The 24315-nt window shown below is 55.5% G+C and overlaps 6 protein-coding genes and 1 pseudogene across 6 annotated transcripts; 3 read left to right on the plus strand and 4 right to left on the minus strand.

Moving 5' to 3' along the window:
* Positions 1–216: 216 nt before the first annotated feature.
* LOC126319992 (talin-A-like) lies at positions 217–7548 on the plus strand. The gene has a single exon (XM_049993729.1). The coding sequence runs from the start codon at positions 217–219 to the stop codon at positions 7546–7548; it is 7332 nt and encodes a 2443-aa protein (XP_049849686.1).
* A 411-nt stretch (positions 7549–7959) lies between these two features.
* LOC126319993 (uncharacterized) lies at positions 7960–10666 on the plus strand. The gene is made up of 2 exons (XM_049993730.1): positions 7960–10298; positions 10510–10666. Exons 1-2 carry the CDS (start codon positions 7960–7962, stop codon positions 10664–10666), a joined length of 2496 nt encoding a protein of 831 aa, XP_049849687.1.
* Positions 10667–10707: 41 nt separating this feature from the next.
* LOC126319894 (uncharacterized) lies at positions 10708–12007 on the minus strand. The gene is made up of 6 exons (XM_049993597.1): positions 11924–12007; positions 11786–11829; positions 11500–11619; positions 11292–11357; positions 10869–11168; positions 10708–10789 (listed from the first exon to the last, which is right to left on the minus strand). Exons 2-6 carry the CDS (start codon positions 11826–11828, stop codon positions 10761–10763), a joined length of 558 nt encoding a protein of 185 aa, XP_049849554.1. The 5' UTR covers position 11829; positions 11924–12007; the 3' UTR covers positions 10708–10760.
* A 92-nt stretch (positions 12008–12099) lies between these two features.
* LOC126319895 (uncharacterized) lies at positions 12100–13127 on the minus strand. The gene is made up of 3 exons (XM_049993598.1): positions 12985–13127; positions 12535–12918; positions 12100–12300 (listed from the first exon to the last, which is right to left on the minus strand). Exons 2-3 carry the CDS (start codon positions 12848–12850, stop codon positions 12155–12157), a joined length of 462 nt encoding a protein of 153 aa, XP_049849555.1. The 5' UTR covers positions 12851–12918; positions 12985–13127; the 3' UTR covers positions 12100–12154.
* Positions 13128–13852: 725 nt separating this feature from the next.
* On the minus strand, positions 13853–16295 carry LOC126319896 (uncharacterized). Its single transcript, XM_049993599.1, has 2 exons — positions 16101–16295; positions 13853–15836 (listed from the first exon to the last, which is right to left on the minus strand). Exons 1-2 carry the CDS (start codon positions 16233–16235, stop codon positions 14577–14579), a joined length of 1395 nt encoding a protein of 464 aa, XP_049849556.1. The 5' UTR covers positions 16236–16295; the 3' UTR covers positions 13853–14576.
* Positions 16296–16303: 8 nt separating this feature from the next.
* Positions 16304–16412, minus strand: LOC126320009 (U5 spliceosomal RNA; annotated as a pseudogene).
* Positions 16413–17170: 758 nt separating this feature from the next.
* On the plus strand, positions 17171–24267 carry LOC126319898 (myosin-2 heavy chain, non muscle-like). The gene is made up of 6 exons (XM_049993600.1): positions 17171–17219; positions 17361–17461; positions 17628–17724; positions 17817–17889; positions 18017–18093; positions 18165–24267. Exons 2-6 carry the CDS (start codon positions 17370–17372, stop codon positions 24189–24191), a joined length of 6366 nt encoding a protein of 2121 aa, XP_049849557.1. The 5' UTR covers positions 17171–17219; positions 17361–17369; the 3' UTR covers positions 24192–24267.
* Positions 24268–24315: the final 48 nt, after the last annotated feature.

A 24315-nucleotide genomic window follows, 5' to 3' on the forward strand; every position in this document is an offset into this window, starting at 1 on the left:
AGCTGGGCCAAGCAAAAGCTCGCGGATGAGATTTATTCCGAATACAAGAAGATTGCCGGGCTGTCGGAGCTGGATGCGAAGTTTCGCTACTTTCGGGTGGTACTTGAGCACAAAGATTATGGGATAACTCTGTACCCCGGGACGGAGAAGCTGTCTAAAAAGAAGGACAAAATGACTCCCGTGCTGATAGGGATTACGTGTAGGGTGATTCGCGTGATGAGTCCGGAGGACCGCAGGACGATTTACGAATACGCTTTGCAGGACTTGCAAAGCTGGTCCGCCGACAAGGGCTGCTTTCGGTTTGAAGCTGCCAACAATGAGTCTCACGCCATTATGTGTCAGCACTCCGCGCGTTCGGTGGCGGACCTCGTAACTGGATACCTCAACGTCGTCAAGAAGTTCGAGTCGGCGTCTATGGACGGCGAACAGCCGATTGCCGATGCTTTTAGGGGGGATTTGGATAGTGAGAGTCTTTGTAGCACGGTCGCCTCCGGCACCTACGACTACGGTGCTTCGAGGGGGGGAGGTTCAAATTCGCGATCGAACTTGAACGCGAGTGTAAAATTGGACAAGGTGAACGTGATTGACATAAAGACGGCTCGCATGGCGATTCAACAGTTGTTCGACATGTTGAAGAACAGTGACAATTTGAAGCTTTTGAGCGTGGATCAGTCGTCGTTGACAGCGGACACGGTTAAGTACAACTCGCTGTCTATTTTAGACGACATTGACCAGGGTCTGAAGAAGTTGCTGGACTCTACCGAGGTCCAGGTTTTGGAGTTGCCTCTGGTGAACGCGCACACTAAGGTTTTGATTGCGAACACGGTCAAGCTGTGTAAGCTTTTGAACAACTTGATTGCGCTGCACACGTCCAGCAGCGACATCTTGGTGAGCAAGTTCTTGATGTTTTTGGAGTCGATCAGCGATTTTTTGAGGCACTTGCAGATGACGGTGAACAACCCGCACGACATGAAGACGCGAGAGGAGTTGGAGTACCGGACCAAGACGTGCTCTTACGTGGTGCTGTTGTTGAAGTGCGTGCTGGAAAACAAGCTCAACGACAAGCCGTCTGAGGAGTTGTACATCCAGCTGTTCAGCCAGTTGGACAACGAGATGCAGAATCTGATTTCGTTCGTGCATTCGTTGATGAAGATGATTAAGAACGGAGACATGATAAGGCAGTGCGTGACGTTGACCAAGGCCTTGACGGGCGCGTATTCGTTGTTCTACAAGGCTGCGCACATTTTGTCGCCGGTGTTGATTGACCAGAACGCGCTGAAGTCGATTTACCAGCTGTCGAACGAGGTGTCGAAGGCGGCGACGAGCATACTGGACTACTTCCACGCGACGAGTTTGGGTCGGGAGCTGCTGAACGAGCTCAACTTCAAGATGGCGGAGATGAACCAGTGCTTGAACCAGGTGTTGAACGTGCTGACGTTGGTCGAGCCGCGCTGCACGGTTGTCCTGGATTTCTCGGTGCCGTACGATCGCGTGCTGGAGGGGTTGAATCAGCTTCGCAACGCTGGCGACGAGATGACGAAGATCATGTCGAGCATCAAGTACATCGTGAATTCGACGGAGGCCCTGCTGGAGCAAAGTCACGTCATGCTGGAATACAGCGACGCGGCGTTCAGCAGGCGCATCAACAACATGATTACCAGCATCAAGAAGTCGCTGCAGAATTTGGTACAGTGGGGGACGCAGTTGAACTCGCGGCCGAAGTTGAGCGGCGTGTCGAACAGCGGCATATCGAGGTCGTCGCAGGACGAGTCTTGGTCGATACTGGAGATGTTGGTGCACGAGTTGATGTTGGACGTGGGCGCCAGCGCGGCGACGATGAACCTGCGGTATCGGTCGAAGGAGTTGGTGACGCAGGTGTTGAAGTTGGTCCAGTACCTGTCCGTGATAGTGCCGTCGATTGAGGACAACAGCATGAAGGCGCAGGCGAGTCAGTACACGGATTTGGCGTATCGGTTCATGCTGGACTTGCTGAACGGGTTGCGCCAGGCGACGACCGAGCACCAGAACATGGAGGTCCAGTTGCGCTTGCTGCACCTGTCCCAGCGGACCCTGATGCCCACGTCGCAGCTGATTGCGTTGTGCAAGCACATTGCGCTTGTGGTGAACAACACCGAGCAGAAGCAGCCGTTGATTCTGTTGCTGAACAGCCTGAGCGACACGATGTCGGCGCTGGTGAGCGCGATAAAGAACACGGGACAGCTGGAGGACCAGAAGGACATTGAGGAGGCGCTGGAGCAGTTTGAGGCGACGTTGGCGGACCTGGAGGCCGCGGAGATGTCGGCGCTGAACATGTCGCTGATTTCGACGGCGGGGAACACGCGAGAGGGTTCTTTGATGCTGTACGACCAGGCCGTGCTCCAGCTGACCAAGGATTTCGACAACATGGTGATGATATGCATTAAGGAGGCGCAGACGATTTATTTGGGCGATTTGACGAGGACGTTGGCGGGGACGGTGTCGCAGGTGGCGGCGGCGGTGAAGTCGGTGGCGTGCATGACGAACAACAAGGGTGCTCAGAAGTTGATGCTGTCGAACGCGAAGAGGTTTACGCGGAGCGTGATGAACGCGATGAATTCGCTTCGCGCGTTTGCGTGCAAGCGATACGACCAGTCTCTTCAGAACACGTTCGTGATTTCGCAGCGCGAGGTTGCGGAGTCGCTGGACATTTTGAGCGGTTCGATTCGGGGGATGGACATTCGCATGGCCGGAGACGCGTTGAAGTGCATTGCGCAGGAGAGTTTGCGCCTGCACAGCGTGATTCCGTCTTCTAGCTTTGACCAGGTGCAGTACATGGCGGCGTTCAGAGTGGCTTCGGAGATGGCGCAGTCGGTGAACGCGGCGGTGACGCAGCTGGTGAACTTGTCGCAGGCGAATCCCAATTTGATTGGGTCGTCGGCGCGACTGGTGTCGAACGTGGTCAAGCAGTTCATTGACACGGCGGTGAACGTGGCGTCGCTGCTGACGGGAGACGCGTCGAGCCACCTGGGCCAGGCGTCGTTGGCGTTGACGGACGCGTCGAAGTCGGTGATTTTGATCACGGAGATGGCGACGCTGAACCAGGACACGGATTCGTACCACAAGATAAAGGAGGCGTTGGACGAGTTGGCCAACTGCGTGACGCACTTCTGCCAGTTTGGGGAGAAGTTGAACCCGTTGGTGGAGTTCATCAATCAGTTGGTGAGGATGGAGGCCTACGCGGTGCGTCCGTCTAGGAGTTTGGACAGGGTGAAGCTGAGCGCGCAGCCGGTGACGCCGGAGGCGCTAGCGGACGCGTTGGAGAGCGTGATGGGGCCGGTGGACAAGTGCTTGAAGGCGTATTCGCAGACGACGATGTCGGTGAACATGACGTACAGTCAGAGCGTGCTGGACGGGATACAGGGGATGATGAGGTTGGTGATAAACGGCTACTATCACGCGAATTACGCGGGGAAGAGGTCGGTGTCGATTCCGGACCTGATTGTGGAGCAGTTGCGCGCGGTCAACGAGTGGCAGGCGGCGTACGACTGCGCGAACCAGGAGTTGTCGGCGGTGGACGCGCGCACGACGCAGGCGGTGCAGGAGTTGATGGGTCGGCTAACGGAGGCGTGCCACCTGTCGATGAATGACTTGAGCGAGGAGAAGCAGAGGGCGTTGTCGGAGGGCGCGAGGAGTTTGGCGGACATCGATTTTTGCGAGCAGTTGTCGACGAACGGCGATTCGAGTGAGGTGGCGGGCAAGGTGATGCAGGAGGTGCAGAAGTTGGAGTCGGTGTGCAGCGAGTTGGACTTGGCGCGGGTGGACCTGAGCTGGGTGCCGTCGCAGGACGCGAGGCTGCCGAAGGAGTCGATGGCGCAGGTGTTGAGGGCGAGTTGCGCGATGGTGGGCGCGCTGTCCAGGATTTGGTCGGTGTTTTCGTCTGGGACGGTGTCCACGGCGGACGGTTCTTCGAATCAGATGGCGACGTTGTCGCAGCACATCGCGTGTTACAACTGCGCGGTGGAGCAGTACAAGAGCAGCCTGTCTCGAACGAAGGAGGCGGAGTTGGACCAGCACATGGTGGAGGTGCTGGAGTGGCTGGAGTCGACGTTGGCGCAGTACGACGCGAGGTGCTTGGAGAAGGAGGCGCAGTTTGGGTCGAGCGAGTCGAGTCCGGACCAGACGAGGGTGGACTACGAGCAGCTTCACAATGACTTGGTGAAGATGATTGGGAGGTTGACGCGGGTGTTGTTCGACTTGAACGAGACGCAGATAGAGGACATCCAGAGCATTTTGAGGGCGGCGGACAGCTTGAAGCAGGTGATTCCGCCGTGGATCGACGCGGTGATAGCGTGCGCGGTGCAGAACGTGAGTGTGTCGATGAGGAACGCGTTGATATCGACGGCGAAGCGCACGTTGGACCGAGTGTTGATATTGTTGCAGGACGCGTACAAGACGTCGAAGAACCACAAGAAGTCCGGACAGGTGAAGGACGCGTGTGAGGCGTCTCTGGAGGGGGTGTCGATAGCGACGAGCGACATCGTGGCGCTGTTGAAGAACAATTTGGTGACGTACAGCCAGATCAACGGGGTGTTGGACCAGTGGAAGAAGATAACGGAGGGGTTGGAGGTGTGGCTGGAGACGGTGGATTCGGTGGCGGGAGCGGGGGCGAACGTGGATTTGCAGGCGGCGAGTAGCAGCGTGGAGCAGCTGGACCAGGTGGAGCGCAAGTTGGGCGCGTTGGACGAGCAGGTGAGCAAGTTGCTGCACCGAACGCAGCACGGGATTCAGCAGCCGGTGCAGGTGCTGGAGCAGATACAGTCGCTGGTGCAGTCGATTTCGGAGTCGGTGCAGTTGAGCGCGAAGCAGTTGCAGAGCAACAATCGGGTGAGCGAGGGGGCGGGATTGATGATTGCGCAGTCGAGGTTGATCAAGACGTTGAGGCTGATTGGAGAGCAGTTCAAGGACGGGGTGATATTCGTGATAACGATTGGGGGATCGTCGAAGCCGCAGTCGAGCAAGGCGTCGGCGAAGTCGGCGTTGAAGTTGGGGCACCCGTTGGTGAAGGAGTGGACGGAGTCGTTGGGGGGGATGACGAAGAAGGTGCAGGCGGCGATAGAGGCGTTTGAGGAGTTGAAGGCGGTTCCGGCGGCGGAGCCGGTTCCGGAGCCGTATTTGCAGCCGAGTGCGCTGGAGCCGGTGCACGAGTTGGTGGCGGTGCTGAATCGCCAGCTGATTTGCGCGAAGCTGAACATGTTGGGAGAGGACGAGTACGTGGTGTTGCTGTCGAAGACGGAGTTTGAGAAGGCGCCTCGGTCGTTCGACGCGATGCAGAAGTTGGTGATGGCGAGGTTGAACTTGATTTTGGAGTCGCTGATGCCGCTGGTGACGTGCCTGATGAGCAGCCAGGGGTTGGAGGAGGTGAGGGAGTCGTTGAAGACGTTGATACCGACGTTCGTTCAGTTCGTGAGGTCCGCGGATTACGCCGCGGTGTTGCTGGACCACGTGGAGCACCAGGAGAGGATACTGATGGAGACGCGCAACACGGCGTCGGAATTTTACAATTTTTTGAGTTATCTGTCGGGGGTGAACAGCAATTCGCCGACGGGCCAGCTGGACATCGTGGTGGTGTCGGATCACATGTCGGAGTTGCAGAGCAGGTTTGCGGCGTTCAGACAGGTGGTGGAGGGCGTCTACGCGGCGTACGTTGACGTGGAGAGCAGTTTGGACAGGCTCGAGTCGACGCTGCACCAAGTGCCGTTCCAGCTGTTCACGCCGAAGGTGAGCGGCGCGCTGACGCCGGAGTCGGCGCAGCAGATGCTCGGGAGCCTCAAGAGCCAGAGCCAGGCGTTGGCGAACCAGCTGTGCTCGCTGGTGCACCCGGGGTCAAAGACGGAGTACTTCAAGGTGATCAAGGACGACTTGGCGTCGTTGGAGGAGGTCGTCAGGCTGATGTGCCTGCTGGACTCCTCCAACTGCACGTCGATCTACAAGCAGCTCGGTCCGGAAATGACGAAGTGGGTCAAGGTGCTGAAGCAGATGTGCCAGGAGAAGTACAGGCACGACGCGAGCTTGACGGACGGCCTGGAAAGGGCGACGCTGTCCATGCTCAAGGCGATTCAGGCGGAGATCGAGCGAATAGCCGAGAAGTTCCAGGAGGAGGCCAACAGGCAGAGGGCGTCCGCCGAGAAGGAGGCGGAGGCGAAGAAGCAGGCCGAGCAGCGAGGGGAAAAGGCGCTGGCGAGCGGTTCTCGGGCCGCGACGGTTCAGGAGGCGACGGTTCGGGAGGCGACGGTTCGGGAGGCGACGGTTCAGGAGGCGACGGTTCGGGCCGCGACGGTTCAGGCCGCCGTTTCCGGCGGCGGGTCGAGCGAGCCTCCCGCCGGAGAGGGGGTCGAGAAGGAGGTCGAGGCGCCTCGCGTGGAGATTTTGAAGCCCGAGGTCATAAAGGCTCCGCAGGGCGCCCCGAGCGATGGCGTTCAGGACAGGAGGTATTTGTATGTGAACTACGACAAGCAGGTTGCCCGCTTCCGGGGCTTGGTCCAGGGCGAGAAGCGGTCCTCTCCCGGCGAAGTTGAGTCGAAGGCGTCGAGGCCGACGGGGCCCGCGCAGGATTCGCCTCGGGCGCCGACGGCCAGCGCCGCGAGTGCCGCGGTCAAGCCGTCGGAGCCGTCGGAGCCGTCGGGGCCGTCGGCGTCGAGTCCGTCCAAGCCTGCCGCAGCGGCTTCTCCGGTCGCTAGCAAGGGCGCTCAGCAGAGCGCGCCGGCGGCGGCTTCTCCGGCAGTTGGCGCATCTCAGCAGAACAAGTCGCACCGGGTTTCTTCCAGGCTTCAGGAGCGAGTGAAGTTTCTCGCGTCCGCCGCTACTCAGGCGAATGGTGGCGTGAATCCGTTCTGCGCGGCGCCCGCGTCTCTCTCTCGCTCCAACAGCTACATAATGGGCTCCGGTCTCTCGTACAGAAAAGACAGGCCGTGCCAAGAGCAGCTGGAATCGATTCTGAGCTTTTTGGGCGACCTGCTGACGTCTCAGCTGCACTCTTCGCGCAGCGTCATCGCCCAGCGACGAATATACAGCAAAGTCGAGGGGTTCGAGCGCCGCAGCTACTGGATCCTGGACTCGGTGCAGGGCTTCACTCGAGCGCTGACCTACCTCTTCCAGGCGCTCGTCGTGCACTACCCCCTGCAGCAGCTCCCGCAGGACTCGGAGAAGAAGTTGCTGATCCACTGCTACCAGATTCAAGACTCGGCTGTGGAGAGCGCGCGCGTGATGAACAGCGTCCTCAGCGGGAAGGAGGAGCTCGACTCGCTGCTTTCCCAGCTGAACGGCGACGTCATGGTCAACGTCGAGGCGGTGTCGGGCTTCTTTAGCACCGGCGCGGCGAGCTCCATGATCAAGCTGGCGGTGAAGCTCGCCCAAACGCACGTCGACCGGCTCAACCACACCGAGACCCACTGCGCGGCGGACCTACTGCCGGACGACGATTGGAACGTCACCAACCTGAAGGGCAAGCTCGAGGCGCTGGAGCTCGAAATTCACCAATACAAGAAGGCCAACTGCCCCCCCCCTGCATGAAAAGATCGACCCCTGTCTTTAATACACTCTCGCACACACGCACCAGTGTACAATTTGTGTTATTTCCGAAAAAAAAAAAAAGAAGCGCGCGCTTTTCTTCAAGCGCTTTCCGCGGGGGGCCGGCCGGCGGGAAGAGAGCCCCGGGGAGTCTGCGAAGCGTCGGGGGGTTTTTTTTTCTCCCGCCCCGCTCTGCACGCCGCCCCCCGCGCGAGCGCAAAGGGGCGGGACTCCGCCGAGGAACGCGGGCCGGGGGAGTTCGCGCGCCACGTCAACGAAAAAAAAAAAAAAAAAAAGTGACACCTTTCACAGTTTCTGCGAGCACAGAGCAGCGAATGACCCGTACTTCTTGTTCAATGCAGTCTTGAGGTCCCAGCGATTGCGAATTGGGACTGCGGACGCGCGGTTTTGCGAATGCAGTCTAGACCAAACGACAAAAAGCGCGCCAAGTCAAGTCGGTGGCCCAAGGTGAGAGTGGACTTGTCGAAGCTGTTTCAGAAGCGAGGTGGAGATGCGGACGAAGATGATCACGAGGGCTACGACGAGGTCCTGTGGGAGCCCAGCGAGAGACGCGGCGAGGCTCCTCTGGAGGCGGGACCGGTGTCTCGTCGAAAACTCGCGCGCTCTAGCGGCCGTCAGGGCGTCGGCGGGCGGTCCGACGCCCCGCTCCCGCAGTCGCGGGAGGCATCCGGGAGCTCGGGAGAAGAGACGCGCGCGGATAGAGGGAAATCTCAAAGCAAGTCGTCGGACGTCGACTTCGGCTACTACTCCAACGACGACGAGCGAGACCTCGACTACCTGCCATCCGCGGGACTCTCGCCCCGCGACGAGCCCGCCGTCGAGTCCAAACTGGCGGTCAAGCGACGGCATCGAGAAGTTCGGCGACGCGGCTCTCTTCAAGAGAGGGCGCGCTTTCTGTACACACACAAACTCCATTTGGGCATGTTGGTCTCGCACACCAGCTCGGAAATGAGCTCTCTCGGCCGCGACCAGCTCTCCAGGGCCGTTCTGCTCTCTCTGCTGCCCCAGGAGAGGCTGGAAGAGTGGGTCGCTCGGTGCGAGGAAGACGCCCCTCAGTCTCTGAAGGGCGTTGTCCTGGACGTGCTCGACTGGATCTCCACCGTCTACGAGCGCCCCGCTCACAGCGTCACGAAGGAGTGGAAACTCCTTCAGCTCAGACAGCTGGTCCTGTACATGTCGGCCATCCGGCCTCACGCCTTCACCAACAAGGCCGAATCCATCAAGAGAGACTACGAGGCCCTCATGGTGTTTCTGAGGGAGCGCCATCCGACCGCTTTCGAGCGCCGCGCGGCCGACGCTGACCAGGTCTCTCAATTTTTCCGGCTCATCGGTCTGGATCTGGATTCCGTTTTTCCGAATCAGCCCATTTCCAGGCTGGATTTTTCCGCCTTGCCCTCCCGACTCAAGGTAAACTCCTTCACCTACGTCGAGACCTTCCTTTTGGTCATGCGCATCCTCGGCGTCTTCGGGAGAATGGTGTGGACCATGGACCCCGTCCTGGTCCCCAGCAAGTTCGTTCCTTCCTACTCGTTCGTCAACTCTCTCTTCTTCCACCAGTTCCCGCGCCCCTCCCCCCTCTCCCCGGGCTCCGCCTCCTCCAGGGAGGAGGCCCCTCCCCCCGCCGCCGACGACCGCCCCACGCTCTGGGCGGAGGTCTACCACTCGCCCTCCGAACAGTGGATCCCGGTCGACGTCCTCCGCGGGCTGGTCGACGTCCCCTCCTTCCCCTCCATGGAGTCTCCTCGCGCCGCCGACAACGAGGACCCCCTCTCGAGCGACGTCCCGACCAGGCCCTCCGTCCTCACCAGGGCGGGCAGGAAGGCAGGCGGCTCCGTCGCCGCCGCCGCCGCGCACTGCTCCCGGCACTTTCCCCCAACCGGACACACCTTCGGCTTCGACTGGCTCGGACGCGTCGCCCAGCTCTCTCTGATCTACTCCCGCAACCACGCCGAGACCCTCAAAAGGATCTCCGACCCCCCCTGGCTCGAACTTTTTCTGCAAAAATGGAACCAACGGCAAAAAGAACGCCTGACTCGCGACGCCCACTTCGCTCCCCCGGCGGACCTCTGGGACAAACTCGAGTCCATAGACCGACTCCTCAGCGAGAAGGTCATCCGCGACGAACCCCCCCCTCGATTCATTCAGGCCTACAGGGCCCACCCGCTCTACTGTCTGGAGCGGTATAGAAAAAAACACGAAGTCTTCCGACCCGAGGCCAAAGCCGTCTGCCACATCGACGGCGAACCCGTCTTCCACCGCGACGACCTCTGTCTCCTCAAAACCTCCAACAACTGGCACCAAGAAGGCATGCAAGTCAAAAAAGACGAACAACCCATCATGGTCCAACCCAAACGCATCTTCCGCACCCCAAAACCCCCCGACGACGGGCACGTCGAAATGAACCACTACTACGCCCCCTGGCAAGTCGAACCCCTCGAACCGGAAACCGCCTCCAACGGAAAAATCCCACTCAACGCCTACGGAAACGTCTACCTGTTCAAACCAAACATGCTCCCCAAAGGCACCGTCCACCTCGTCGGCTACTCCAACGTCAAACACGTCTCCAAAAAACTCGGGCTCGACTGCGCTCCGGCCATGATCGGCTGGCTCAACCAACTCCCCAACCTCTACGGGTGGGTCGTGTGTCAAGACTCCGCCCGCACTCTCGCCAACGCGTGTCTCGCCGACCTCCAGCAAAAACTCACTCGCACGCGCTCGAGGCGGCGCGAAAGGTCCAGGCAGTGCTGGCTCAAACTCATCCGACACCTCCTGGTCCAAAGAAAACTCGACATGACCTACAACGAGCGCAACTCCTCCCTCAGCCTCCTCTCCTCCGCTCGTCCAGACCTCGCACCCACCCCCCTCCTCCACCCCCCACACCCCTCCGCGAACTCCCCCCCCCCCTCCCAACTCAGCTCTGAAGTCTCCAAAAACCGCCCCGAGCAACCACACCCACGTCTTTCCGAACAACCTGTACCTGCACGACGAGACCAGCGGCACCATTACGCGAACCTGCCCCTGCGGATTCAAGGACACGCTCAGGCAACTCTCAATGATCAACGACGACGACCACCGCCCATCGCCCCCCGCACCCGGCTAAAAAAAAAAAAGACAAAAAAAAAATAAAAAATAAACTCCCCCTCCTTTTCTGAACGCTACACACTTTTTACTTTGCCAGTCCGCATCCCCATTTGTCAAATAAGCTGTGATAACCAATTGAACGCTGCGAACAAACAACAAACGACTCAGAACCTCTCTATTCACACGCTCTCCCCCCCCCTAAAAATTACTATCGTACGAACCTTCTTTGTACCCAATTCTCTTGACCACCGAACACATGAACACCTCTATCGGTCTCGCGTAGGTCGCCTGATTGTATGTCTGCATCAGGCCGAGCGCGCGCCGAAGTTCCTCTTCCGTGACCGAATTCAAGTTGTCGATTTTGTTCCCCAAAATGGCAAATGGAACCTTTCTCAACTCCTCGGCCTCTAGGAGACTGTCCAGCTCCTTCTTGCACTCCGGAAACCTCGCAGGATTGCTGGTATCTACCAGAAAGACGACCGCATTGACTTCCAGGAAATACTCTTTCCAAATTTTTCGAGCTTTGTGTTTAGCGTGTAACGCAACATTCCGATCGATGCGAATGACGAAAAAAAAGTGTAAGTGTCACGCCCTCTCGAGGTGCCGAGCGGAGGAGGCCAGCGAACGCTGCGCCGTCTACCTACCTTGGAGGTGCCCGCCCATATCATAGGCTCTGAATTTGATAGATCCTATTGTCAGTTCTTCCATTGCTACAAATTCATTGTGTGCGTTAGTAGAGAAAATCGTTAATTTCCCTGAAATGCGGCGTCCAACAGTCTGACAGCGAATAGCCGCACAGCACCCCCTTTCTGGTGCATGTGCAGGCCTGCCGGGAGGCTATTTTTGACGTACTGGGCTTTTGCGTGGGAAAGTGTACTGACAAGTGATTGTCACGAAGCATGTGCAATAGCGTTGTCTTGCCCGCGTCGTCTAGTCCTAGAAACACGATTTTTGCATTTTTCTGGTATAGTCCTGCGTAACAGGTGTCTCAGAGGGGTTAGCGGCGGACAACCGGGTTTGTGCACAACGGCGCAGAAGACATGGCGTATCGAGTCTGGTTCAGGTGCGCCTAGCGCGTTGGGCATTCCCTTTCCTCGGTCACGAAGACCATCATCGGTTCACGCGGTCGTGCTCGTACCCAGCGCACTCAGAACTGACCAAAACCAGTCGAATACAAACATTCTAAAGAGAGGAGAGTGGAACCAAAATGATTCAGCCCGATTTGAGATATTAAAGGGGACAGTGTCTTAATTTCAGCAGACAGACTGGTTTTTACCTGGGGAATCCTGAATGCTACCCTAGCTACAGAGCGGGGTGAAACACCAACTGATACCACATCCAATGCGATCGCTAGGATTGTGTAGTACCAGCGCAACCAAAAAAATATAAAAGCTTTACAAAAATGCAAATTGTTACATATGGTACACATATACAAAGATGCACAGCGCGCAGACAAAAACTTGCCGTCCTTTTCGCGCGGCGAGAGACCCGAAGGGTGCTCGCCTGCTCATTCTGCCTCCACCGGCGAGTCGCTCTGGCCGTGACTCGAGCCGGACGACGCGTTGATTGCCCTGCACCGAATCTGAAGGTTGTACAACAGGTTCTGATGGGTCGACGCGTCCTCGTGAAGTTCTTTGAACAAGTACGCTAGTCCTGAAAAGAGTGCGTTGTTAGCTAAGAAGGGCAGAGCGGCGCGCGTTGCACGATGACACGTGCAATATGTGTGTGTCTCCTGTGCGAGCGTGCAAAAACCGTGTGTGTGTATGCATTTGACAGGTGTTCCTGGTGAATCTGCCCGGCGCCTGCGTGTGTGAGAGAAATGGCGCGGTGTTTCTCGCCGCCGTGCTGTGCAGTGTTTGCACCTGTCTTGGGTTGTATTGGGCATACCTTCTGCCGTCGTGACTCTTCCGACGCATCCTTGTTTCCTCATCTTGCTTGAAGAGTGTGCCGGTGGCCTTTCCAGGCGGATCCTCGGGATGTGTTTGGGCAGGGCCGCAGCCAGTCCCCTGGCCTTGTTCCACGTGGCGTCTATTACAATGACGTTTAATTTGACATTTTGGACGCGCTCGGTCCGTTTCTCGGTGTGTCTCTCCAGATATTCTCTGATGAAAATGGAGTCCACCGAGGGGAACAGAATGACGGTCCTCTGCGGTTCTTGGGCGAGAAGCCTTTCCAGTTCGGCGTCGTCCTTCTCGACGCCCATAACAAGCAGTTTGGAAGTTGGACAGCAGTTTGGAAGCAAAATTCCGGTGTTCGTTCCGCGCCAATATTCTTCTCGACGCACGTGAGTGATTTCGTTCCGCAGCGGTCAGATGGTCTATGGTTCGCATTACGTACCTTTGTGGTGCAACAGAATAAAGTAGTTGTGTTGAACGTGAACAGGACGCAGGAGGCGACAGATGCATTGCTTCGACAGCAGCCAGCACTTTTCGCAATAGTGGGTGAGAGTGTTCGCGTGCTTCGAGTCTTGATAGGCCAGATAGTGCTGCACCACGGTTCGGTATTTAGCTCTTGGATCTGGTATTGCGTCAAGTACTTCTCTCATTTTTTTTTTGTGGCAGACCATGGCTTGAAAGCGGTGCGACGTCAACGCGCTCGGACAGGAGGCGGGTGGCGACGGTTCCCAGCACGCTTCCTGAGAGGACGGGTGGCGGGAATTCGACGTCATCTGGGTAGAGAATTTGCGTTCGAGTCGGGTACTTAAAAAAAAAAAAGTGTTCGATCGTGTGTGGTCAGCACGGGACAAGGCGCCGCGAAAAGGAGGTTGGGCAATTTTTCGCCCCGGGACTGCGCGAGAAAGGAGGCGAAGCGCCCTCCGTCGCGGGCTGGGGATGGAAAAGAAGGCCGCACGAGGAAGGGGGCTCGGCATTGACGTCGCTCCAACATCGCACCTTGGACAAAGCGAAGACGGCGCCTTTCGCGCACTCGCGAGACGAGAACACGAAGGGGACGGATCGGACAGGCGACGCGCGTGTGCCCGGACGACAGGCTGACGGGGGGTGCGGGCGGCGGTTCGGTTAGCCAGAGCGGCGCTCGAAGCAGACTGCATCGGAGGGAAAGGCGGATTGAGAACGCACGCGACAGCTGGGAATAAGGCGAACGCAGAGTCGGAAAGGGTGTGGGCGGGAAAAAAAAAAGCACCGTGTTGTACCGGCAGAAAAACTTTTTGACACTTTTTTTTTGTTGGAAAGGTTCTCCGGGATGACACAGAGCAGTTCGACCGTCCCTCGCTCTGCGGGAAAAAAACGCGTCCGACCCTGCGCCAGTGCGTGCGAGGAGCGCGCGGGCCGTAAGACTAAAAAAAAAATGGTCCACAAACTTGGCGACGGCTCCTTCTCTCTGTGCACGAAGGCTGTTGTGTATTTGCCGAAGCACGGAAACTTTTTGGACGTTCGCAACGGCTTTTTTTTTTTTTTCAAAAATTCAAGAGATCTGGAGCACAGAGGTAAAAGGCCTCCCCCGCTTAGTAGAAGCTTCGCTCTGGATGGTGCGACGCGTATTGCGGCTGTTGACGCGAGCGGAGGGAGTTCGCACCTTTCGCGCTCCTCGCCGAGATGTTCTCGAACTCTTTCGGGATATCTTGCTCGGATTCCTTCAAAATTTCTAAAAGCTCGGGGACCAAATCGACGTCCTCGTCGGTGAAGAACCCGATGGCCAACCCGGTTTGTCCGGCACGGCCGGTCCTCCCGATGCGATGAATGTAGTCCTCTATGTTGGTGGGCATTTGGTAGTTGACGACGAGTTGAATGTCGCTGACATCGATACCGCGAGCGGCGATGTCGGTAGCGATCAAAATTTCGCCCTTTCTGCTCCTAAAAGCGTTCATGATGCGCATGCGCATGGTTTGAGACTTATCACCGTGCAGGGACATGGTGCGGTAGCCTTTCAAGTAGAGGCAGTCCGCCAATTCGTCCGCTCCGTTCTTGGTTCTACAAAAAATCAGCGTTTTTTTTGCCCCTGTGTTCCTTGAGCAGGTCCTGGAGCCGATTCAAGGACTGTCCGCGAGTGCAGAACACCCACTCTTGCTTGACGCTCTTGTTGGCGGATAAATCGTCCGAGCCGACGCGGATTCGAATCGAATCCTTCAAAAACGTGGAAGCCAACCGCTGAATTCGCTTCGGCCACGTCGCGGACCACATCGAGATCTGACTGTCCGGATGGATCTGAGACAGTATCGCGCGAACTTGAGGCTCGAACCCCATGTCCAGCATGCGATCGGCCTCGTCCAAAACGACGTAGGAAGCGTCTTCCAGCGAAATCGTTCCAGAGCTCACAAAATCGATCAATCGGCCGGGCGTGGCTACCAACAACTCCGGCTTTTGGTAAATCTGGCGTATTTGGTTCAAACGATTGTTGGATCCGCCAAAAACACAAGCGGTTCTGTACCCGTACAACGGCGTGAACATCAAAAGCTCGTCGTTAATCTGGTTGGCCAACTCGCGAGTGGGCACCAAAAAAACGGCCCTGGGATTCGTCCGGAGGTCAGTCGATTCACGCGAAGACGACTCAGACCGCGGCTGGCTCGCTATGTGGTGCAAGGCGGGAAGTATAAAAGCCAACGTCTTGCCCGAACCAGTCTGAGCCGATCCAACCATATCGCGCCCCGTCAGGGCGAGCGACCACCCCTGCGACTGAATGGGAGACGGCCCACCAAACTTCGACTTCAAAAGCGCCTTTACCGAATCGGCAAACGGTGTGTCATCAAAACTCAACATGGGACGAGGACAGCTACCCGTACCAAGAACCTCTATGGAATGAGCTGCTCTCCACTCATCAATCTCAGCCTGAGACTTGGAAGAAACACTACTGCATTCAACGTAAAAATCCTTCTTCGCGATCGGCTGCTGCTCCCTGTCCTTGCGCGACCAATCCGGCTTCTTCAAGTCAATCCGCATAGGAACCGGGGCCACACCACCAGCAACACCCATTATCCCACCTCTACCTGAACCGTACAGTTCGCTCACGTCTTCACTCCCCCGATACGCCTCGGAACGACCGTGAGCAGGCCCCGCCCGACGACTATTGTTCCAGCTACCACTGACACGCCGCTGAAACAAACGATGATAATCCGACTGAATGTTCGACCCCCCCGAGCCAGCAGCGCCTCGACGGTGATCGTTCATCGTGTCCCCCTCTCTCAAACTGCGGGTACCGTGCAGCAGCGCCCCACTCGCCCGACTCAACAACAGCTGTAAAAAAAAAAATTGTCAAATTCGTCAGCCCTGTACGAAAAATGCCCACAAAAAAACAGATCCGCCCCACACCTCCACGGCGCGCCCCCCAACCAAAAGACTCCACTCCAAAAGCAGAACCGAGTCCACCCCCCTCCACGCAAACAACCACAACGCCCGCCCCACCAACCTCCTAAAACCGCCCCACGCCCTCTCTCACGCAGACGCCACATAAAAACTTTACAACTCAGACCACTCACGTGCGTTCAGACAAAACTATACCTTCATCGGCAACCCCAACCCCTGGCTCGCCCACATCCTCTCCACACCAGGTCCATGCCTCGACGACGAAGAACAGGCACTCACACAGAGGGAATCAACTCGACGACGCGCAACATATGACGCAGCCAAAAACATAGCTCAAGTACAAATGATTTTAACAATCAAACAAAACCATCATTTCTAATTTTTTTCTTTTTTGTATATGTGACTATAGTAGCCATCAAAAATTAACGACTTCCTTTAATAGGCGATGTCCACGGTTTCGCTTAGTAAAAGGCGAAGAGAAAATACGTGTGTACACCACCCAGAAGTGCGATTCCTTTCACTCCGCACTCACTAATTTATAGCACTCTGTTTATTTTTTATTATGGGTCAGATATTTTTTTTTCTAATGTAGAGCAGCCCTGCTGACTGTCGCCATCACTTTCACAACATCGAGGCGCGGACCACGGAGAAACCTGCCAATACTTCTCAGCCATGAACTACCAATGACCCCCGCATTTCATAATCCTAACGTGACCCATGCGCGATCCGTTTTCGCACTGCCCTCCCTCTAACTATACCCCACACAAACAGCGAGATTGAAGCAAAAAAAAAATTCAATGTTCTGACACAAACCAGCTAAAACCTACGCATCCAATCGGGCGATACCAACCAGAAACTAGGCGCAAGCCACCGACTCCAGCTCGATGCAAATGCCAATTTGGCTTGGCACAAAAATGCCAAACAAAGTGATAATTTACCTTGACTTTCAAAAATCTGCACGCAAACTAATATCTCTCATCAGCGCACTTTGATTTGGTGCGAGAAGCGTCTCAGTGTTGGACGCACCGCGCCACTTCCACAGAACATCCTGAGAAAATAACAGAAAAAATCTATGATGTAGCTGAGACTGTTCGCAATATGCACTCACTTACATCACTTCGCTGTCTTTTTCTTTCGCATTTTCGAAACAGCACACATTTTGAATAGCCTTTTGGATACGGCGAGCGAATTCTTTTGATTTTTACCAAAAACTGCCTTAGTCTGAATTTTTTATTTTGAGCATCTGTCAAAGTTCGAGCATTCTGGTTTTGTCAATTAAGTGAAACGTATAAAACAAAGCATTGCTTTCTTCATGTGCGTCGCAGCCCCCGTATTCCTCGTGTGCCTTATTCTGTGTCTCTTATTCCAATTGTTGATCAGTCTTGTTTTTGATATGATATTATTGCACACGATTTAGCGAATATATCATAACAAAGTACACTTTTTCTCTTTTAGCGAGTCGACATGTCCATGCAAGCCAATCTTTCGAATTACGAAAAGTACCTCAAGTACAGGCGCCCTGGAGGGTTCGAATTTTCTTATTCTGGTGACAAAACGTATGCAAGCTAGTAGCTTAGTTTTTCTAGTTTTCATCTAGCTCTTGTTTTGATCAAGACTATTTGTACCTCTTTCCTTGCCATCTTGCATTCATCGCAACGAGCCTCTTGATTGAATGTCTCAGGTAACTGATTTCGCCGTTTAATTGTGTTTTTGTATATCAAGCTATGTGTGGGTTCCAAATAAGGCAGACGAATACGTTATAGGGAGTGTAGTGTCGGAGAGCGACCAAGGAGTCGTAGTCTCTATGCCCGACGGGAGCGTATGTTGAGGAGGGCGCCAGCCAGTTTTTCGCTAATGGCCATCACTTGATTGTTTTTCGTTTCCTATAGCTGACAATTCGAATATACCTAGGAATGCACCTTATCCAAAGAACAGGTAGAACAACTCAAGGTCAACCCTCCAAAGTTCGACGGAGTTGAAGATTGTACATATCGGCGACAGCTTTTTGCGAATTGACTGTCTATGTGTTTATATGCTTGTGTTTTAGTGTATATGAAAGTTTGAATTTGGTTTTGTAGACTGACATTTTTATACTCATCGCGCCTCTTCAGGTTCAACAATACCGTATCTCTCTGATGCCTCGGTGTTGCATAATCTTCGCCTTCGATACGATGTCGATATCGTCTACGTATGCACATTGGATTTCAAACAAGCGACACTCGATCACGCTGTTCTCATTAAAGTTTTTTTGTCTGACAGACTTATTCAGGGTTGTTCTTAGTGGCACTGAATCCCTACAAGTCCATACCTATTTATACCCAAGAAATCATCAATCTTTACATAGGTAAGGGACGAGCGGATATGGCGCCTCACGTCTTTTCCTCCGCGGAAACTGCCTATCGGTACATGTTGGAGCAGCAAAAAAATCAAACGATGCTCATTACAGGAGAGTCTGGAGCTGGAAAAACAGAAAACACCAAAAAAGTGATTCAGTATTTGACTGCGATTGCCGGTCATTCCGGAACGCTGGGTCAACTCGAAAACCAGCTGTTGGAAGCAAACCCGTTATTGGAGGCTATCGGAAACGCAAAGACGCTGAAGAACAACAATTCTTCTCGATTTGGGAAGTTTATCAAAATTACCTTCGACAAGGGCGGTTACATTTCAGGAGCTTCTATTGTGAGTTACTTGCTCGAGAAGTCGCGCGTGGTGTTTCAGGCTCCCGGAGAGCGTTCCTTTCATATTTTTTACCAAGTCTGCAAAGGACTGACGCCGGAGCAAAAGAAGAAGTGGTTCGTTGGTCCCCCAGAGAGCTATAAGTTCCTTTCCGGATCCGGGTGTGTTGACGTCAAGGATATGGATGATGCCAAGGAGTTCAAGCACACACTGGAGGCGATGAAAATATTAGGCTTTAGTGAGAACGAGATTGAGACGCTGATCAAAGTGATTGCGGGTGTGCTTCAATTGGGGAATCTGGAGTTCTTGCCGGAAAATTCGGGCGAATCGTCGCGTATTCAGAACAGGGAGCCTTTGAATCACGCGTGTGAGTTATTGGATGTTCCGGTGGATGTGCTGGAAGACGGGTTGCTGCGTCCGAGAATCAAGGCTGGAAAAGACTTGGTGTCTACCGTTTTGAATCCAGAAAAGGCGTCGAATTCTCGCGACGCCCTGTGCAAAGTGCTGTACGGTCGTATGTTTTTGTGGGTGGTCCAAAAGATAAATCAGACGTTGCAAGTGAAGCCGACGCATTTGAGCATTGGCATTTTGGACATTGCTGGATTTGAAATTTTTAAGTTTAACAGTTTTGAACAGCTTTGCATCAACTACACGAACGAGAGGCTGCAACAGTTCTTCAACAATCACATGTTTACGTTGGAGCAGGAGGAGTACAAGCGCGAGAAGCTGGACTGGGAGATGATTAACTTTGGAATAGATTCTCAAATCACGATTGATTTGATTGAGAAAAAGCCCAAGGGCATTTTGGCGTTGTTGGACGAGGAGTCTGTGTTTCCGTCTGCCACGGACTTGACGTTTATTGCCAAGTTGAATGCGGCGCACGCTGCGAAGCATCCGAAGTACCGAAAGAGTAAGTTAGGGTCTTCTGACTTGACGTTTACGGTGGTTCACTATGCTGGAGACGTGGAATACGACGCGAGCATGTGGCTGGAGAAGAACAAGGATCCGTTGCAGCACGATTTGGAGGCGTGCTTTAAGGACAGTAAGAATTTGGTGATTGCTGCGTTCGTGACGCAGTATTCGGTGGACGCGTCGACGGCCGAAGAGGTGGTGGCGGGTCGATCGAGTTCTCGAAAGAAGGGTTCGGCGTTTATTACGGTGGGTTCGCAATACAAGGAACAGCTTTTGGAGCTGATGGACATCCTTGGGATGACTCACCCGCATTTCATTCGCTGCATTTTGCCGAATCGACAGCAGATACCTGGGAAGATTGAGGCGCCGATAGTGTTGGATCAGTTGCGATGCAACGGGGTTTTGGAGGGGATTCGAATATCTCGAAAGGGGTTTCCGAATCGCCTGATTTACGCGGAGTTTTTGAAGAGGTATCACTTGCTGGCGCCAGGTTTGGGGAAGAGGGCGGCTGATCCGAGACAGGCGGTGCAGTCGTTGGTTGAGGTGTTGGTGAGCAAGCAGTTGATTACGGATCCGGACGAGTACCGAATGGGTACGACTAAGATTTTTTTCAGAACTGGAGTGATTGGGCGAATTGAGAGGGCGCGCGAGCAGCGCATTGCGGAGTTTATTCCGGTGATTCAGGCGGCGTCGAGGGCGTACTTGGCTCGAAGGTACTTCAGTTTGTTGTATCAGAGGAAGATGGCGTTGGCGGTGATACAGCGCAACGTGCACGCGTGGTTTGAGTTTAAGAACTGGCCTTGGTTCAAGTTGTACACGAAGGCGCGCCCGTTGTTGAAGCGTCGAAATTTCGAGAAGGAGTTGGAGGAGCAGCAGGAGAGGATTAAGAGGTTGGAGGAGGCGAACAAGGGGGAGTCGCAGAGGTGTCGGGAGGTGTCGGATTCGTTGAACGCGTTGCAGATGGAGTACGACAAGGTGAAGATGAGGATTGGGGAGTTGGAGGGGGCGAGGGAGAAGTTGGAGGAGGAGAAGCAGGAGAGCGATCGAGCGCGAAAGATTTTAGAGAGCAAGGTGGAGGAGTTGAAGGCGATGATTGAGGATCGCGAGATGTCGTTGGAGGAGTTGGACTTGACGCAGGAGAACTTGACGAAGAAGTTGCATTTGCTGGAGAAGGAGTTGGATGAGGAGATTGCGAAGACGGATCAGCTGACGGTGGAGAAGAAGAAGAATTTGATTGAGTTGGAGGGTTTACAGAGTCAGTTGGAGTTGGTGCAGGAGGAGTTGTCTTCGTTGAAGCGGAACAACCAGAGGTTGGAGGAGGAGTTGATGGAGGCGGTGAACAATCGGGACAGCGAGCAGAACGCGAAGGAGCAGTTGCAGCGTTTGAGGAAGAAGTTGCAGGACGATTTGGAGTCGCTGACGGAGGAGTGCCAGGGGATGAGGCAGGAGAGGCAGGAGTTGCAGAAGAGTTTGATGAAGGCGGAGCAGAGCGTGAAGGATTTGAAGAACGCGTTGGAGTTGGAGAGTGCGGGGAGGGAGTCGGTGGAGGGGCAGTTGAGGGTGAGTCAGGGTGATTTGAAGGAGTTGAGAGAGGAGTTGGAGAAGAGGGGGCGAGCGATACAGGCGTTGGAGAAGGGGAGGAGGCAGTTGGAGATGAATTTGGAGCAGTTGCAGAGTCAGTTGGAGGACGAGGACAAGAGTTATGGCGAGTTATCGAAGAGGGCGAGGATGAAGGAGGAGGAGTTGGCGGCGGTGCAGGACGAGTTGAATCGAGAGATAGAGGAGAGAGAGAGGATGTCGATGTCGCAGGCGAGGTTGGAGAAGGAGATAGCGAGTTTGAAGGCGCAGTTGGCGGACGCGTTGGCGCAGATAGCGCGTTTGGAGAAGGCGAAGGCGCAGTTGGAGAGCATGGTGGAGGAGTTGAGGGGGAAGTTGGAGGAGGGGGAGAGGGTGATTGCGAGGTTGACGAAGGAGAAGAGGGATTTGGAGGGGACGTTGGAGGGGATGGTGGGACAGTTGGAGCAGCAGTCGAGGCAGCAGGCGGCGTTGGAGAAGTTGAAGGGGAAGATGGAGTCGGAGTTGAAGTCGTTGAGACAGGGGTTGGAGGGTGAGAAGACGGCGAGAGCGGGTTTGGAGCGAAATTTGAAGAAGGCGCAGCAGGAGTTGGAGGCGTTGACGCAGGATTTGGAGGCGATGGAGAGGGCGAAGTTGGCGGCGGAGCGAACGAAGAAGGAGTACGACATGGTGTCTAGTGGGATGGAGGAGGATTTGAGGGCGTTGCAGGAGGAGAAGGTGGGGTACGAGAGGAGGTTGAACCAGTTGGGGTCGGAGTTGGAGGAGTTGGAGAGTCAGTTGGAGGAGGTGAGGGGGGAGAGGGACGATTTGTTGTCGGAGAGGGTGAAGAGTGAGTGTCGTTTGGACGAGTTGCAGAGGGCGTTGGATGGGGAGAGCAACGCGAGCGCGAGGTTGGACGGGATGGTGAAGAGGTTGGAGTCGGAGTTGCAGGAGGCGAGGGACGAGTTGGAGAGCGAGAGGAAGAAGAGTGGTCAGTTGCAGAAGATGCAGAAGAGGGGTCAGTCGGAGGTGGAGGAGTTGGGGCAGCAGGTGTCGGCGTTGGAGAGGTCGTTGGGGGCGAGTGAGAAGCAGAGGAAGAAGCAGGCGCAGGAGTTGAAGGAGGCGAGGAGGAGTTGTACGGAGTTGCAGTCGGCGTTGGACATGTCGAACGGCGAGTTGTTGGTGGTGAGGGAGAGGTTGGAGGAGTCGACGAGGTATGGGGAGAAGATGGGGGAGAGGGTGGCGGCGTTGGAGGGGGTGAAGAGGCAGTTGGAGGAGAGGTTGGGCGAAGTGGAGGAGGAGATGAGGGTGATGGGGTTGTCGAATCAGAAGTTGCAGAAGGCGGTTAAGGAGTTGGAGAGGGAGTTGAAGTCGGCGTTGGAGTCGAGCGTGGAGATGCAGGAGGTGAGTTTGTTGAGGGAGAGTTTGGCTAGGAGTCAGAGCGAGTTGGAGCAGCAGAGGGGGGTGATGGAGAAGCAGAGGGCGGAGAAGCAGAGGATGGAGGAGGAGAGGTCGTCGATGATGAGGGAGTTGGAGCAGTTGAGGGCGTCGATGGAGGAGGAGGTTAGGAAGTGCGCGAGGAAGGAGAGGGAGCGAGAGGCGTTGATGGAGGAGTGCGAGGCGGCGGCGAGGGAGGTGGAGGAGCAGAGGGCGCAGAGCAAGAAGTTGTTGAAGAAGGTGGAGAAGTTGAAGAGGGAGGGAGGGAAGTCGGCGTTGTCCGGGGCGGAGGTGCAGGGGATGAGGTCGGAGTTGGATGGGTTGAGAAGTGAGTTGGAGCGCGAGAGGGGTCAGAGGGCGTTGGCGGAGAGAGAGATGGGGGCGTTGTTGAAGCAGGTGTCGGAGTTGAAGGCGGAGAAGAGGGAGGTGGAGGAGGCGCGAGAGGCGGGAGAGAGGCAGAGGCGAAGGGTGGAGAGCGAGTTGAAGAAGGTGAGGCAGGAGTTGGAGGGTTTGGAGCAGCAGGCGGCGGAGTTGAAGGAGAAGGTGTCGAAGAGGGAGTTGGAGCGTGCGGAGGCGAGCCGGAAGTTGGAGTCGGAGTGTGGGTTGCGGGCGAAGTACGAGGCGCAGTGCAATGCGCTTGAGAGTGAGCAGCGCGAGCTGAAGTTGAGGGTTGAGGGGATGGAGAGGGTGAGAGGGGAGGCGGAGGCGAGGATGAGGCAGGTGGAGAAGGAGTTGGCGGAATGGAGGAGTCGAGCGGAGGACCTTGGTTTGGAGCAGGAGAGGTTGAGGAGGGAGGCGAAGGTGCAGGGGGAGGAGAGTCGAAGGTTGAGGGTGGAGGTGGACGAGTTGAAGTTGGAGAGGGACGAGAAAGAGCGTTTGTGGCAGAGGTGCCAGCAGGAGTTGGATTCGTTGAACGCGCAATACGAGCAGGACCACCGTCTGCGATTGCAGGCGCAGAAGGAGTTGCAGATATCGGAGAACCAGGTGAAGAGTTACCGAGAGGAGTTGGAGCAGCACCGAAGACAGAAGTCGCAGCACGCGAAGCAGCTGAGCGACCTTCGCCAAGAGTTATTGGAGTGCCGAGGTTCGAACCAGGAGTTGTCTTCTCGTTTATCGAGCGTGCAGTCGGAGGTCGAGAGTCTGCAGCAGTCGCTGGCGAGTGCGAGCAAGTCGCTTGAGCGCGAGTCTCAGAACCGCCAGGTGGTGGAGGAGATGAAGATTTCTTTGGAGCGCGAATTGTCGCAGGTTCGCGCCCAGTACGACCACGTTTGCCAGTCTTTGAGTGCCGCCGAGCGCGGCCGACACGACAGCGAGGCGGAGGCGTCCGCATTAGCCGAGCAGGTGGATAGCTTGAAGGTCCAGTTGGCTGCGGCGAACAAGGCGCAGTCCAACTTGGAGACGGACCTTGCGACGCTCAACCGCAAGCTGACTGGCGTTCAAAGCAAATCCAACCAGTTTCAGTCAGAGTTGTCGCGCGTCGAGGGAGACCTCAAGCGCACGAAGGCGCGTCTCCAAGAATACGAGGAGACTGCCTCGAGTGCGAGCGTCAACTGCCGCATGCTAGAGGATCAGGTCGCGAAATTGAAGGAAGAGCTCATCAGCAAGGAAGAAGCGCTGCAAAGCGTCCGATCTGACCTCGAAAAAGAAAGGTCCAAGTTCCTCGCCTTTCAAGAGCACGCTCGTTCCATGTCCAGCTTCTTCAAATAAAGAGGGAGAAAAAATAAAATAAAATAAATTTGTCATTCAATAAACTCTGAAGTCGCACATGTTGTGGTGGCGCGCCAAAACATCTCGTGCGTGTACCGTGGTTTGTCTCCTCTCGCATAAAAGG

This window comes from Schistocerca gregaria, unplaced genomic scaffold (genome assembly GCF_023897955.1).
Source record: "Schistocerca gregaria isolate iqSchGreg1 unplaced genomic scaffold, iqSchGreg1.2 ptg000691l, whole genome shotgun sequence".
Taxonomy (NCBI): domain Eukaryota; kingdom Metazoa; phylum Arthropoda; class Insecta; order Orthoptera; family Acrididae; genus Schistocerca; species Schistocerca gregaria.